We start from the raw sequence: 17,413 nt of genomic DNA, 5'->3' as shown, positions 1-17,413 counted from the left end.
GGAAACGAGTAAATAGGATGACCAAAGTGGACATCTTCGTGTCGAGCTGCAGGAGAAGGGAAACATCCCTAATGAGTATTTTTCCTGTTTTTCTTGTAGAGTAAGATGTGAATCGTTCAGCCTTGAGAAAGTCAGTGCTACTGTTGATAGTGAGTTGTCAGAGAGTTAATCAGCTAGGTAAATGGATTGAGAAGTGACAAATGTAGTTTAAGTTGGTTGTAGGAGGTGTTGCATTTTGGAAATATAAATGAGGGTAGGACATTCACAAAAAATGGTTGGGCCCTGGGGAGTGTTGGACAACAGCAGAACCTCGTACTGTAGTACTGGTTCCATGAAAGAGGTACCACTGGAAGACAGATTTTGTGAAGAAGACTTTTTCTATACTGTTCTTCATCAATCAGAATGGTAAGTTTAAAAGTCAGGACATTTTATTTTTACTTTAATTAGAGATACAGCACAGAGCAGGCCTTTCTGGTCCTTAGAACCACATCGCCCAGCAATCTTCTGTCATAGTCCAGTCCGTGAAGTCAGCATTCTGATTCCTGGTCCGGTCCATGTACTCCGGACTCTGGGTCCTCCGGCTGCCCCTTGTTTCAGTTGGGCTTAATCATCGGCACCCGATTCTCGTCTTAGGGCTGGGAATATAAATGGCCCTGGGTTCAAGTGTGGGTGCTGGTTCATTTTGTCGGTATCCTGTCCTCGCCTCTGTGGGGTAAGTCAGGCCATCTTTGCCGTTACCCTGAGGCTGGACTGTTCCCTTCCCTTCCCCATCTTTCTGTAGCCCTTGGCTGGAGTCTTGCCCTGCAACCTGTGTCTGTAGCCTCGCCTGCATCCTCGCCTATTCTCGCCGTCAAGTTCTACCACCAGAGCCTTGCTGTGTCCAGATGAGGAACTATCTTTTGTTGTTTGGAACTGTCTCTTTGTGTCCACACCGTTGCTAGGTAGGTCCGGCCGTTTACCACTACCTACCATTAGGAACTGTCTCGTCATGTGCAGCTTTCCATGTATGAGTCCCGGCCCTATGTCAAGAACCAAGTTCCAGGTCCCTGTCCAGTCTCTGGCTCGGAGTCCTTGTCCAGGTTCCAAGTTCCTGGTTCCTCATCCAGGTCCCGCTTTCCTAGTCTAGTCGTAGCCCAGACTCTGTATCCTAGTCTCGTCCAGCATTGTTTCTTCCCCACTTCCCTTGCTTTCTTGACACACCTAGTCCTGCGTCTGGTACTTCAGTGTCTGTGTCTTGCATTTGGGTCCGCTTTCAATGCCCACCTTATGACAAAGTTAGGGGTTGATGTTGTGGAGATGTTGACTTTCTTTTTCAATCTTTTTATTGAATTTCATATATAAAAAAAACATAATATAATAATGAATAGGTTATAAATGCATAAGACTTGAAATTGAATTAATAGTAGGATTACAATATCCTATTAAAATATCAACAGAAAAACATAGTACATTAGTGGAGATGTTGGCAGTGTTGGTTGCATTGTGATAGATGGAGAAAGCTAGACAAGTCAAAGTGTTGATATGCTCAGATTCATTCTCAGTTCTAGCAAATTTAAGGTCTTTTCACTCAAACAGCCTGCAAGATGTACTTTATGAAGTCCTTCAGTCAGTCACAAGTGTTGCAAATCAGGCAGGTCAGGTAAAATTTCTATGGGTTCCAGCTCGTGTAGGGGTGAAGGGGAATAAGAGGGTGGATGAGTTGGCAAAGAGGGCGTTAAAGAAAGAAAATATAGAAATGTACCATAGTATCAGTAAAGCAAAGGTTAAAAGTGTGTAATCTGGGAAAAAATCATCCAAATGTGACAAGAAAGATGGGACAAAGAGGGGAAAGGGAGGCATTTGTATCAAATACAAAAGAGTGTTAAAGTTACTAGGGTAGGCAGTGGATACAGAAGAGAGGAAACTGTGTGAACTAGGTTAAGGCTGGGGCACTGTGCACTAAACAAAACATTGAAATTGATAGGGAAAAACTAGACAGGTTTCTGTGAGGAATGTCAGGAAGAGGAGTGAATAGAACATGTAATTCTGAGTTTCAGGAAGTATGGGATACAGACAGAGATAATGAGAACTAATCGAAGGGAATTGGGTGTGCAGGAATTCACATTAAAAGGGTTACTGGGCACGGATGAGAGAGCAGAGGTCAGGGTAATTTTCGCTTTCTTAAGCAATACAGGGTTTTTCATAAGATATGATGGATAAGCAGGAATAGGGTACTAGGATGGCCAAAGAAGGAAGGATAAAGTGTAGATTAGTGTATGTGTGTGTGTGAATGGGTGAAGGGATTTAGAAAATGTGTATCTATCATCTGATCCACAGCCCAGAGCAGAAGGTGGCAGTAATGCACCATTAAGCTGGGTGCCAACCGCCATAAAACAAGAAGAAGAAGAAGAAGAAGAAAGCATATCACATTATAAGAAATATATTAGCAATGCACAAGGAGTCTTTTCTTCTCACACTCTTACTCATGTTCTGAATATAAGGAAGGATTGCCAATAGTTTACCACATTCTTTTCTTTCCTTTGTCAGAATTTGTCACCATGATGTATTTCTATGTCACAAATTAAAGCTGTTGGTGCTTCAAAGCCTATGGTCTGATTTTTGTTTCATGACATTTTTTATTGCTTGGGACAAATGGCTAACCAGTGTCTATTATTTCAGCTCAATTCTTTTGAAAGGTTTTCTGTCAACGCAAGTGGAGAAGGACAAGGAACACTAAAAGTAAGTGTTTGCAAGTGTTTATTCTACTGAATTTATCAATGGTATTCCTGTATTTACAAACCTTTGGCCCATTATCCTCAAAACTGAAAATACTTTCATTGTTGTACAATACAATACTTTATATTTAGGGGTCAAAACTGTTTGAACCACCCTGTTTTTGACAGACAATGGTAAGATGAAAAGATGCACAATTAATATTCTTCACAAAAAAGAGAAAATCTGTAGATGCTGGAAATCAGAGCAACACACACAAAATGCTGGAGAATCAGCAGGCCAGGCAGCATCTATGGAATCCATAGAATCATTGGCCCAAAACATCAACTGTATGTTTTTGTCATAGATACTGCCTGGCCTGCTGAGTTCCTCCAGCATTTTGTGTGTGCTGCTCAATTAACATTCTTACTCAGTCTTCCCCATTCTGCAAAGGCTTAAAGTACAAGGTAAGATGGATGTAAAAGAAAGAGCAAAGTGTTAATTTGGAAAAGATCTGATTTTAACTAGTGAGGGAAGTCAAAAGGAATGTATCTGAAAACCTAAATTAGAATGCAGAGGGTAAACGTCTCAAAGAATATCAAGTTCAAGTTTACTGTCATAGGCATCTGTATCAGGGTGTAAGTATTGTGAAAGCTAGCTATGAATATAAATAATATAATATGGTCCATCTGGTAAGGTGAGAAAGGGAAAAGGGATAGGAAATGGAGGAGGAGGGGTTGTGGGGCATTACCGGAAGTCTGAGAAATTGATGTTCATGCCATCAGCCTCCAACCTGATGGCATGAACACTGCTTTCTCAAACATCTGGCAATGCCCGCAACTACCCCTCTCTCTCCTTATCTCCTTGCTCGCCCATCGCCTCCCCCTGATGCTTCTTCCCCTTTTTTCTCTCTTCCGTGGCCTTCTGTCTCCTTCACCAAACAACTTCCTGGCTCTTTACTTCATCCTTCCCATTCCTGGTATCACCCATCACCTTGTGCTTCTCTCTACCCTCCCCCAACCTTTTAAATCTACCCCTCAGCTTTTTCCCCTCCAGTCCTGCCAAAGGATTTCGGCCCGAAACATCGACTATACTTTTTTCCATAGATGCTGCCTGGCCTGCTGAGCTTCTCCAGTATTTTGTGTGTGCTGCTTAGAACTAAAATTAAAATCATTAAACATCACTGTCAATGGGCAAACATGGAGTGGAAGAGGCAATCACTTAGAGGCACATGGAATAACGTGCATTACAGAATCAAACAGCACACCTTAGTTTCTACTAAGGATACTGATATAGTAGGTGCAAAATATTCAGGTTGGTTGAGAAAAGTAAATTTAATTCAAATTTGTCATACGCGCAAGACAAGTATCACGAGAATATCTGCTCTCTGAATGGTAGTTATCTACATAGACTGTTCCAGCTAATGCGGGGATAATAGACAATAGACAATAGATAATAGACAATAGGTGCAGAAGTAGACCATTCGGCCCCTCGAGTCTGCACCGCCATTCTGAGATCATGGCTGATCATTCACTATCAATACCCAGTCCCTGCCTTGTCCCCACATCCCTTGATTCCCCTATCCATCAGATATCTATCCAGCTCCTTCTTGAAAGCATCCAGAGAATTGGCCTCCACCGTCTTCCGAGGCAGTGCATTCCACACCTCCACAACTCTCTGGGAGAAGAAGCTCTTCCTCAACTCTGTTTTAAATAACTGACCTCTTATTCTCAATCCATGCCCTCTGGTACTGGACTCTCCCAACATCTGGAACATATTTCCTGCCTCAATCCTATCAAATCCTTTAATTATCTTAAACGTTTCAATCAGATCCCCTCTCAATCTCCTCAATTCCAGCGTGTACAAGCCCCATCTCTCCAATCTCTCTGCGTAAGACAGCCCTGCCATCCCAGGAATCAACCTAGTGAATCTACGCTGCACTTCCTCAATTGCCAGAATGTCCTTCCTTAAACCTGGAGACCAAAGCTGTACACAATATTCCAGGTGTGGTCTCACCAGGGCCCTGTACAAATGCAAAAGAACATCCTTGCTCTTGTACTCAATTCCCCTTGTAATAAAGGCCAACATTCCATTTGCCCTCTTCACTGCCTGTTGCACTTGCTCATTCACCTTCATTGACTGGTGAACTAGGACTCCTAGGTCTCTTTGCATTTCTCCCTTACCTAACTCGACACCGTTCAGACAATACTCTGCCCTCTTGTTCCAGCTTCCAAAGTGGATATCTTCACATTTATTCACATTGAATGACATCTGCCAAGTATCTGCCCACTCACTCAGCCTATCCAAATCTCCCTGTATTCTCCTAACGTCCTCTTCGCATGTCACACTGCCACCCAGTTTAGTATCGTCAGCAAACTTGCTGATATAGTTTTCAATGCCCTCATCTAAATCATTGACATAAGTCGTAAGGAGCTGTGGTCCCAATACAGAGCCATGTGGTACCCCACTAGTCACCTCCAGCCAGTCTGAGAAACACCCATTCACTGCTACCCTTTGCTTTCTATCTGCCAACCAGTTTTCTATCCATGTTGAAACCCTGCCCCCAATGCCATGAGCTCTGATTTTACTCACCAATCTCCTATGTGGCACCTTATCGAATGCCTTCTGAAAATCTAGGTATACAACATCTACTGGCTTACCCTCGTCTAACATCCTTGTTACACCCTCAAAAAACTCCAACAGATTAGTCAAGCATGATTTGCCCTTGGTAAATCCATGCTGGCTTGGCCTAATCCTATTTCTGCCATCTAGATGTGCCACTATTTCATACTTAATAATGGACTCAAGCATCTTCCCCACGACTGACGTTAGGCTAACAGGGCGATAGTTCTCCGTTTTCTCCTTCCCTTCCTTCTTGAAAAGTGGGACAACATTAGCCACTCTCCAATCTTCAGGAACTGATCCTGAATCTAAGGAACATGGGAAAATGATTACCAATGCATCCGCAATTTCCTGAGCAACCTCTTTTAGAACCCTCGGATGCAGACCATCTGGACCCGGGGATTTATTAGCCTTCGGTCCTACCAGTCTACTCATCACAGTTTCTTTCCTAATGTCAATCTGTCTCAATTCCTCTGATATCTTATGACCCTGGCCCATCCATACATCTGGGAGATTGCTTGTGTCCTCCCTGGTGAAGACAGATCTAAAGTATGCATTAAATTCTGTTGCCATTTCCCTGTTTCCCATAATAATTTCTCCCAATTCATTCTTCAAGGGGCCAACATTGTTCTTAACTATCTTCTTTCTCTTCACATAGCTAAAAAAGCTTTTGCTAACACCTTTTATATTCCTGGCTAGACTGAGCTCATACCTGATTTTTTCTCTCCGTATAGCTTTTTTAATTAAGATCTGCTGTTCCTTAAAACTTTCCCAATCATCTGTATTCCCACTCATCTTAGCCCTGTCATACTTCTTTTTCTTTAATGCTATACAATCTCTGACTTCCTTTGTCAACCACTGTGGCCCCTTCCCCCTCTTTGAATCCTTCCTTCTCATTGGAATGAACTGCATTTGCATCTTTTGTATTATGCCCAAGAATATCTGCCACTGCTGATCCACTGTCTTTCCTGCCAGGGCATCCGCCCATTTAACTTTGGCCAACTCTTCCCTCATGGCTCCGTAGTCTCCTTTATTTAATTGCAACACTGACACCTCTGATCTGCCCCTATCCCTCTCAAATTGTAGATAAAAACTTATCATGTTATGATCACTACTTCCTAATGGCTCCTTTACTTCAAGATCACTTATCAATTCCTGTTCATTACACATCACCAAGTTCAAAATAGCTTCGTTCCTGGTTGGCTCAAGCACAAGCTGTTCCAAAAATACATCCCTTAGACACTCCACAAACTCCCTATCCTGGGGTCCAGCACCTACCTGATTCTCCCAGTCCACCTGCATGTTGAAATCTCCCATAACGACTGCATTACCTTTAGCACATGCCAATGTTAACTCCCTAATCAACTTGTACCCAATATCCACGCTACTGTTTGGGGGCCTGTACACAACAGCCATTGGGGTCTTTTTACCCTTACTGTTCCTCAGCTCAATCCACACAGACTCTACTTCCCCTGTTCCCAAGTCACCTCTTGCTAAGGACTGAATCTCATTCCTTACCAACAGGGCCACCCCACCCCCTCTTCCCATATTTCTGTCTCTACGATAGCACGTATACCCTGGTACACTCAATTCCCAGGCCTGACCCCCTTGCAGCCATGTCTCCGTTATCCCAACAATATCGTAGTTCCCCATTTTCATCTGAGCTTCAAGCTCATCTGTCTTATTTCTGACACTACGCGCATTCAAGTATAGAATTCTTAGCCCATTCCTCCTCTCTTTGCTTAAAACACTGTCTACTGTACCTAACCCAGCTCCTTGAACTTCCATCGGGCAAATTGCACCCTGAATTTTGATGACCTTCTCAAGATCACCCAAACCTTGTACACATTTAACCCCATGCACCTTCTGACCAACCCTCTGGATCTGGATCCCTGCCCCCTGCACATCTAGTTTAAACCCCCCCCCGAGCAGCACTGGCAAATACTCCTGCAAGAATGTTAGTACCCCTCCGGTTCAGATGTAGACCATCCCTTCGAAACAGATCCCAATGTCCCTGGAACAAAGACCAATTATCCAAAAACCTGAACCCTTCCTTCCTGCACCATGCTCTCAGCCTCGTATTAATGTGCATAATCATTCTATTCTTCGCCTCACTCGCACGTGGCACAGGTAGCAATCCCGAGATTGTCACCCTGGAGGTCCTGCCTTTCAGCTTCACTCCTAACTCCCTGAACTCTCTAAGCAGGACCCCCTCACTCACCTTACCTACATCATTGGTCCCTACATGGACCACTACATCTGGGTTCATGCCCTCACTCTCAAGAATAGCCTGCACCCGATCTGAGACGTCCCGGACCCTGGCACCAGGGAGGCAACATACCATCCAAGACTCCCGATCTGCCCCACAAAATCTCCTATCTGCCCCCCTAACTATAGAGTCCCCTAAAACTATCACTCTCTTCTCTTCCCTCCTCCCCTTTCTAGTTGAGGGTTCAACCTCTGTGCCAGAGGCAGGACCACTACAACTCATTCCTGGTAGGTCATCCCCATCAACAGTATCCAGTACGGTATACTTATTGTTAATGGGAATGGCCGCAGGGCTGCTCTGCTCTCTCTGCCTGCTCCCCCTGCCTCTCTGGACCGTCACCCATCTGCCTACTTCTTGGTTTTTTGGTGTGACTACCTCCTGATAACTCCTATCTATCTCTGCCTCCACCTCCCGAATGATCCGTAGTTCATCCAGCTCCTGCTCCAACTCCCTAACTCGGTCTGATAGGAGCTGCAGCTGGACGCACCTTTTGCAGGTGTGGTCATCAGGGACAACTGTGTTGACCCTGACCTCCCACATACTGCATACGGAGCACACCACTGCTCTGACTGTCTCCCCCATACCTGAACTGGATTAATAGAATGTCTAAAAAGCACCTAGCGACCTTACCTTCTTCCCCTCAGAGAGCAATCACACAAGCTTACCGAAGTCCCCTTTCGCCGAAGCCCACTTAGCCAAAGCCCAGGACTCTGCTTCCACGGACTCCAAAGCCCGCTCTGAAAAGAAGTCCTGCCTTTTAAAGTGCGCGCTCGACGCGCACTTTAAAGAATGAACATGTAAAGAATGAACAATTTTCTAGTAAAGGAAATCAAGTGATAACAAGAATTACAACAGAAATTCACACATTTGTAGCCAATCACTGCAAACAGGGTCAGAGCAGAGCAGGGTTAGAACAGGGTCAGAGGCAACAAAATTTAAACATTTCTTTTTAATCAAGCCACAATGAAAATACTTTGAAATCTGCATTTAGAGACATTTTACTATGAAATTATTCATTATTTTCAGTTTATTTTAAATTCCAATTATGTGAGTTCATTACTCTCAACCACTTCACCATCCTTATCTCTTTCCTCTTACTCTTGATACCACAAATCCCTAATTTTTCTTCAATCTATAATTTTCTCTTTATCCATATTCAATCTATTCCAAACCTAGCCCCTTCTCTCCCAGTATACTGCAGTAAATATCCATGATCAAATACAATTGCAGTTTTTTTTAAATGTTGTTATTTTATGGGAACATTTGCATGGAGATAAAGTTCTGTAAGCTGTTTTTCTCACTAATCAGATGAAACACTGTAAGTTTGAAAACAGACAGAAGAAGCATATAAGCAATTCATTAGGAATGGGTCTATTTCCTGAGCACAGGCAGGAACCTAGGGAACTGTTAATGAATTATAAACTTTCAATCAAAGCAGAAAGAGACTGCGACAAATTACAGGTAAGCACAATTAAGACCTTAGACCATAAAACATAGGAGCAGAATTAGGCCATCTGGCCCATCGAGTCAGTTTCGCCATTCAATCATGGTTTATCCTTTTTTTAAATCTTCTCCTCAACCCCAGTTCCCGGCCTTCTCTCCGTAACCTTTGATGCCATTTCCAATCAAAAACCTATCAATCTCTGTCTTAAATACACCCAACAACCAGGCCTCCACAGATGCATGTAGCAACAAATTCCACAAATTCACCATCCTTTGGCTAAAGAAATTTCTCCACATCTCTGTTTTGAAAGGGTGCCCCTCTATACTGAGGCTGTTCCCTTTATCCAAGACTCTCCCACCATGAGAAACATCCTTTCCATATCTACTTTGTCTCAGCCTTTCAACATTCAAAAGGTTTCAATGAGAAGCCCCCTCTTCCTACTTAGTTCCATTGAGTACAGACCTAGAGCCATCAAGTGTTCCTCAAATGATAAACCTTTAATTCCTGGAATCATCCTTGTGAACCTCCTCTGAACACTCTTCAATGCCAGTACATCTTTTCTAAGATGAGGTGCCCAAAATGATTCCTAATACTTAAGGTGAGACCTCACCAGTGCCTTATAAAGTTTCAGCATCACATCCTCAGCTTTTGTATTCTAGACCTCTTGAAATGAATGTCAACATGGCACTTGCCTTCCTCATCACTAACTCAACCTGCAAATTAAACTTCAGGGTGTTCTGTACGAGGACTCCCAAGCCCCTTTGTATCTCATATTCCTGGATTTTCTCTCCATTCAGAAAATAGACCATTCATTTATTTCTACTATCAAAGTGCATAGCCATTCATTTTTCAACATTGTATTTCATTTGCCACTTTCTAGCCCACTCTCCTAATATGTCTGTCTTTCTGCATCCTATCTGTTTCCACAACCCTACCTGCCCCTCCATCAGTCTTCATATCATATTCAAACTTGGCAACAAAACTATCTATTCCATCATCTAAATCATTTATATACAGCATAAAAAGAAGTGGTCCTAACACCAACCACTGCGGAACGCCACTAGTCATCGACAGCCAACCAGAAAAGGATCCTTTTATTCCCACTTGCTGCTTCCTACCAATCAGCCAATGCTCTAACCATGTTAGTAACTTTCCTGTAATACCATGGGCTCTCAAATATAAGCAGCCTTCTGAAAGTCCAAATATACAACATCCACTACAACCCCTTTATCTATCCTACCCGTAATTTCCTCAAAGAATTCCAAAAGGTTCATCAGGCAGGATTTTCCCTGAAGGAAACTATGCTGACCTTGTACTTTCTTGTCCTGTCACCAAATACTCCATCACCTCATCGTTAATAATTGACTCTTAACATCTTCCCAACCATTGAGGTCATGCTAACTGCTCTATAATTTATTTCTGCTGCCTTTCCCCTTTCTTTTTTTTAACTTTTTTATTGTATTTCAAGTAGTTACAAAATAAAAGTAGAGAAAAAAAATGTATATTACCCATCCGCCCTCCCCTTAACCCCTCCCCCCAGCATCCCTGTAGAGAAAAAAAAGAGAAAGAAAGAAAGAAAAAAAAGAAAAAAAGAGTGCCTGGATATTGGAAGATCCCCACATGCTCCATGGAGTTCGTAATAACTTTAGTATATATATTTATTTCTTTCCCCAAATAACCAATTATTTCATCTTCGGAGCATCTATATATTTAATCCTGTCTTTTGTAAATAAGGGTGCCAAATTTTCAAAAATGTTTCATATTTATCTCTTAAATTATAAGTAATTTTTTCAAGTGAAATACAGCTGTAAATTTCATTCTTCCAACGATCTATACTTAAATATGTATCCGATTTCCAAGTAACTGCAATAGCCTTTTTGGCTACTGCCAATACAATTTTTATAAATTCTTTCTGATATTTATTCAATTTGGGTATTGGTTTTATCCCTTCAATATCACCTAATAAAAATAATATTGGATTATGTGGAAGTTGTATTCCGATAATTTGTTCCAATAAAACTCTTAAATTTGTCCAGAAAGGTTGAATTTTAGAACAAGACCAAGTAGAATGTAAAAAAGTACCAATTTCTTGGTTACATCGGAAACATTGATCAGATAAATTTGGGTTTAATTTATTTATTTTTTGTGGTGTAATATATAATTGATGTAAAAAGTTATATTGCACTAATCTTAACTGGACATTTATTGTATTTGTCATACTCTCAAGACATAGTCTTGACCAATTTTTTTTCAATTTTAATTCCCCTTTCTTAAAGAGTGGAGTAATATTTGTAATTTTCCAGTCCTCTGGCACTATGCCAGAGTCAAATGTCTTTTTAAAGATCATTTCTAATGTCACCACAATCCTTAACGCTACTTCTTTCAGAAACCTAGGGTGCAGTTCCACTTACCTGGGTGGCTTATGTACCTTTAGGTCTTTCAGCTTCTCTCGTGTAACAGTAACTGCACCCACTTCTCTTCCTTCACACACTACAACATCTGGCATACTGCTAGTGTCTTCCACAATGACAACTGATGCAAAATACTCATTTAGTTCATCAGCCATCTCCCCATTATTATTTCTCCTGCTTCATTTACTAGCGGTCATATATCCACTCTCATCTCTCTTTTATTTTTAACATACTTTAAAAAACTTTTACTAACAACTTAAGTATTATTTGCTAGCTTGCTTTCACATTTCATCTTTTCCCTTCTAATAATATTTTAGTTGCTCTCAGTAAGTTTTCAAAAACTTACCAATTCTCCATCTTCCCACTAATTTTTGCTTTGTTGTATGCCCTTTCTTTAGCTTTTACAATAGCTTTGACTTCCCTTGTCAGCCACAGTTGTGCTATTTTACCATTTGAGTATTTCTTCATTTTGGAATATATATGTCCTGCACCTTCCTCATTTTTCCCAGAAACACACACCCAGCTGCTCTGTTGATATCCCTGCCAGCAGCTCCTTCCAATTTACTTTGGCCAACTCCTTTCTCATGCCACTGTGATTTCACTTACTCCACTGAAATACTTATCAACTGTCAAGTTAAACACAATCATATTATGATCACTGGTTCCTAAGGGTTCTTTTACCTTAAGCTCCCTAATCGCCTCCGGTTCATTACATAACACCCAGTCCAGTATAGCTGATCCCCTAGTCGACTCAACAACAATGTTCTAAAAAGCTATCTCTTAGGCATTCAACAAACTCACTCTCTTGAGATCCATTACCAAATCTCACATGACTACGATTACATTGCCCTTTTGACTTGCGTTTTCTATTTCCTGTTGTAACCTGTGTTCCACCTCCTAGCCACTGTTGGGAGGCCTGTAGATAACTGCCATTAATGTCCTTTTACCCCTGCAGCTTCTTAACTCAACCCACAAGGATTCAACATCTTCTGATCCAATGTTACATCTTTCTACTGCTTTGATGCCATTCTTTACCAGTGGAGCCACTCCACCCCCTCTGCCTACCTTCCTATCCCTCCGATATAATGTGTAATTTTTGACGTTCAACTCACAACTACAACCATCCTGTAGCCACGATTCAGTGATGGCCACAACATCATACATGGCAATCTGTAATTAATGTTGTAGAATGCTTCTGAAATTTGTAATTATGGCATTTATTACAATTAAGTTTGTCAAGTAGTTGCTATTAAAACAAACATGAGGAAATCTGCAGATGCTGGAAATTCAAACAACACACACAAAATGCTGGTGGAACGCAACGGGCCAGGTGGCATCTATAAGGAGAAGCACTGTTGACGTTTCGGGCCGAGACACTTCGTCAGGACTAACTGAAAGGAAAGATACTAAGAGATTTGAAAGTAGTGGGGGGAGGGGGAAATGCAAAATGATAGGAGAAGACCGGAGCGGGTGGGATGAAGCTAAGAACGGGAAAGGTGATTGGCGAAAGTGATACAGAGCTGGAGAAGGGAAAGGATCATGGGACAGGAGGAATCGGGAGAAAGAAAGGGGGAGGGGGGGGAGCACCGGAGGGAGATGGAGAACAGGCAGAGTGATGGGCAGAGAGAGAGAAAAAAAAACAAACAACTAAATTTGTCAGGGATGGGGTAAAAAGGGGAGGAGGGGCATTAATGCAAGTTAGAGAAGTCAATGTTCATGTCATCAGGTTGGAGGCTACCCAGCCGGTATATAAGGTGAGTTTGGATTAATCTTGACAGTAGAGGAGGCCATGGATAGACGTATCAGAATGGGAATGGGACGTGGAATTAAAACGTGTGGCCACTGGGAGATCCTGCTTTCTCTGGCAGACCGAGCGTAGGTGTTCAGCAAAATGGTCTCCCAGTCTGCGTCGGGTCTCACCAATATATAAAAGGCCACACGGGGAGCACCGGATGCAGTATACCACACCAGTGGACTCACAGGTGAATTGTCGCCTCACCTGGAAGGACTGTCTGGGGTCCTGAATGGTAGTGAGGGAGGAAGTGTAAGGGCAGATGTAGCACTTGTTCCACTTACAAGGATAAGTTCCAGGAGGGAGATCAGTGGGAAGGGATGGGGGGATGGTGAGTGGACAAGGGAGTAGGGAGCGATCCCTGCAGAAAGCAGAAAGAGGGGGGAGGGAAAGATGTGCTTGGTAGTGGGATATCATTGAGAATTATGCGTTGGACCTGGAGGCTGGTGGGGTAGTAGGTGAGGACAAGGGAAACCCTATCCCGAGTGGGGTGGCGGGCGGATGGGGTGAGGGCAGATGTGCGGGAAATGGGAGAGATGCATTTGAGAGCAGAGTTGATGGTGGAAGAAGGGAAGCCCCTTGTTCAAAAAAGGAATGTATCTCCTTCGTCCTGGAAAGAAAAGCCTCATCCTGAGAGCAGATGTGGCGGAGACAGAGGAATTGTGAGAAGGGGATAGCATTTTTGCAAGAGACAGTGTGGGAAGAGGAATAGTCCAGGTAGCTGTGAGAGTCTGTAGGCTTCTAGTAGGTATCAGTAGATAAGCCGTCTCCAGAGATGGAGACAGAAGGATCAAGAAAGGGGAGGGAGGTGTCGAAAATGGACCGGGTAAATCTGAGGGCAGGGTGAAAGTTGGAGGCAAAGTTAATGAAGTCAACAATCTCAGCATGCGTGCAGGAGGCAGTGCCAATGCAGTCGTCGATGTAGCAAAGGAAAAGAGGGGGACGGATACCCGTATAGACTTGGAACATGGACTGTTCCACAAAGCCAACAAAAAGGCAGGCATAACTGGGACCCATGCAAGTGCCCATGGCTACACCCTTGGTTTGGAGGAAGTGGGAGAAACCAAAGGAGAAATTATTGAGAGTAAGAACTAATTCCGCTAGTCGGAGGAGAGTGGTGGTAGAGGGGAATTGGTTAGGTCTGGAATCCAAAAAGAAGTGAAGAGCTTTGAGACCATCTAGGTGGAGGAAGGAGGTATATAGGGACTGGACGTCCATGGTGAAAATAAGGTGGTGGGGGCCAGGGAACTTAAAATCGTTGAAAAAATTCAAAGCGTGAGAAGTGTCATGAACATGGGTCGGAAGAGATTGAACAAGGGGGGATAAGGTATTCAGAAATGAGTTCGGTGGGGCAGAAGCAAGCTGAGACAATAGGTCTACCTGGTCAGGCAGGTTTGTGGATCTTGGGAAGGAGGTAGAAACAAGAAGTGCGGGCTGTGGGAACTGAGGTTGGTGGCAGTGGATGGGAGATCTCCAGAGCTGATGAGGTTGGTGATGGTATAGGAGACAGTGGCCTGATGCTCCTTAGTGGGGTCATGATCAAGGGGTAAATAAGAGGAGGTATCAGAGTTGTTGCTGTGCCTCGGCCAGGTAGAGGTCAGTACACCAGACAACAACAGCTCCCCCCTTATCAGTGGGTTTTATAGTGAGTTTTATAGGGATTGGTGCGGAGGGGCTTCCCTTCTGCCACCATCAACTCTGCTCTCAAATGCATCTCTCCCATTTCCCACACATCTGCTCTCAACCCATCCACCCACCACCCCATTCAGGATAAGGTTCCCCTTGTCCTCACTTACCACCCCACCAGCCTCCAGGTCCAACGTATAATTCTCCATAACTTCCGCCACCTCCAACAGGATCCCACTACCAAGCACGTCTTTCCCTCCCCCCCCCCCTTCTGCTTTCCACAGGGATCGCTCCCTACGCGACTCCCTTGTCCACTCGTTCCCCCCCCCCCCCATCTCTTTCCCATTGATCTCCCTCCTAGCACTTATCCTTGTAAGCAGAACAAGTGCTACACCTGCCCTTACACTTCCTCCCTCACCACCATTCAGGGCCCCAGACATTCCTTCCAGGTGAGGCGACACTTCACCTGTGAGTCGGCTGGTGTGGTATACTGTGTCCGGTGCTCCCGGTGTGGCCTTTTATATTTTGGTGAGACCCAACGCAGACTGGGAGACCGTTTCGCTGAACACCTACACTCAGCCCGCCAGAGAAAGCAGGATCTCCCAGTGGCCACACATTTTAATTCCACATCCCATTTGCATTCAGATATGTCTATCCATGGCCACCTCTACTGTCAAGGTGAATCTAAACTCAAGTTGGAGGAACAACACCTTATATACCAGCTGAGTAGCCTCCAACCTGATGGCATGAACATTGACTTCTCTAACTTCCGTTAATGCCTCTCCTCCCCTTCTTACCACATCCCTGACATATTTAGTTGTGTTTTTTTTCTCTCTCTGCCTATCACTCTGCCTGTTCTCCATCTCCCTCTGGTGCTCTCCCCCCCCCCCCCACCATTTCTTTCTCCCGAGACCTCCTGTCCCATGATCCTTTCCCTTCTCCAGCTCTGTATCACTTTCGCCAATCACCTTTCCAGCTCTTAGCTTCATCCCACCCCTACCGGTCATCTCCTATCATTTCACATTTCCCCCTCCCCCCCACTACTTGCAAATTTCTTAGTATCTTTCCTTTCAGTTAGTCCTGACGAAGGGTCGCGGCCTGAAACGTCAACAGTGTTTCTCCTTATAGATGCTGCCTGGCCTGCTGCATTCCACCAGCATTTTGTGTGTGCTGCACTTAAAATAAGTGACTAATGCAGTAGAAATTGAGCAGTACAATTCAATGTATTAATTATGCATATTGTTGACCTACATCTCACAGTACCTTTACTGGTGGCCTTTTACTTCAGTCCCCATTTGTTGAACTATATACACCTGCTAACAGCGTTGAAGTACTTCTCCCCCACTACATCTCCCCCTCCCTGCCTCTGCATTTAATCATGAACAGCCAAGTCCTCTGATTCAGTACGTTAGCCTAACTACATAAATGGTATGTGGCATAGGAGGGAGAAGGTGCAAGGGTGACTGAGTCTGAGGTGAACTATGGGTGTGAGGAAGGAGAGAGATACACCATGGAAGACGAAAGGAAGTGATAGAGACACCAGGAGGAACAGAAAGGAAGTTACAGAGTGAAGAAGAAAGGAAAGAGAAGGGGCATTGGGTAGGTGGCACAGAGAAAAGAGGGGAAGGAGAGCAATGAACAAACATAATTAGTTAGATTGATTTAAAACAAAAATTAATTGACACTGCAATTGGATCACTATATTCTCCAGCATGCATTCTCTTGGTTCTAGTGTCATCTTTCTGAATCATTGTGTCATTTGGATTGACAACCAACACACATTTTCCCCTATCTTTCTATAAATTTTCAGACTAAAATTGTCACACTTATTAATATCACTGACTGACACCACCACTAGTTAGTATCATTTATCACTTATTAACATCCAGGCCGGAATTTTCATACTATATCACTTATTACAGAAATAGAATGAAAGAAAATCTAATCAAGTATTATTAACAAATTCAATCCAACCAGCAAAAAGGTGCAGAAATGCCAGTTAAACATTAAAGAATAGATTCACTGCCCTTTTAGAAGTGGTTATTGAAGATCGGGAGTGGTACTCAAGACAGTTTTATTTGATATAAAACAATAAATACCCTTTTAACAATATTAATAATCTGTCTTTCTCTACGTTATTAGTAGTTTAGCTTCTGAATGATAATGTTTCTTTTCTGCAGGTTTTGACAACTTATTATGCAATGTTGCCTAAGGACCGACAGGAATGCAAGAATTTCAACTTGAGCATAGTTGTTGAAAATATTCAGCCTGGTAAGCAATGCACTCGGACTACTTCTAAACGAGCTTCTCAGCGTTCGCCAAGCCAGATCAAACTTTGAAATATAGCAAGAATCTTCACTGCAGTTCTTAGGCTTTTGTTAAGGAATGTTAAATAATATCCCAATATTGTTGTATTACTCTCTAGGCATTTCTTTATTTCGATGAATTTTCTCTCTCCTTGTCTATCACTATATTTTGTCTATTTCTGTTGTCATTCAGGGGTTTGAGCAAACCAAGAAAACCATGGGGCTAAATGAGCACCAGGAAAGAAAAGGTTT

The 17,413-nt window shown here is 43.1% G+C and overlaps 1 protein-coding gene and 1 long non-coding RNA gene across 2 annotated transcripts in view; one reads left to right on the top strand and one right to left on the bottom strand.

The window, feature by feature from the left end:
* The window catches only part of LOC132385623 (uncharacterized), a 102,329-nt gene that overhangs the window by 731 nt on the left and 84,185 nt on the right, over positions 1-17,413 (bottom strand). The gene's annotated exons all lie outside the window — the stretch shown is intronic.
* LOC132385622 (complement C3-like) overlaps positions 1-17,413 on the top strand; it is a 300,827-nt gene that overhangs the window by 260,170 nt on the left and 23,244 nt on the right. Inside the window, exons 31-32 of the mRNA XM_059957796.1 lie at positions 2,659-2,718; positions 17,036-17,126. Coding sequence (XP_059813779.1) covers positions 2,659-2,718; positions 17,036-17,126 — 151 coding nt within the window. The remainder of the gene's footprint in view (positions 1-2,658; positions 2,719-17,035; positions 17,127-17,413) is intronic.

The sequence above is a fragment of the Hypanus sabinus genome, assembly GCF_030144855.1.
Source record: "Hypanus sabinus isolate sHypSab1 chromosome X1 unlocalized genomic scaffold, sHypSab1.hap1 SUPER_X1_unloc_2, whole genome shotgun sequence".
Classification (NCBI taxonomy): domain Eukaryota; kingdom Metazoa; phylum Chordata; class Chondrichthyes; order Myliobatiformes; family Dasyatidae; genus Hypanus; species Hypanus sabinus.
The sequence above is the reverse complement of the archived record's forward strand: the minus strand, read 5'-3'. Positions and strand labels throughout refer to the sequence as shown.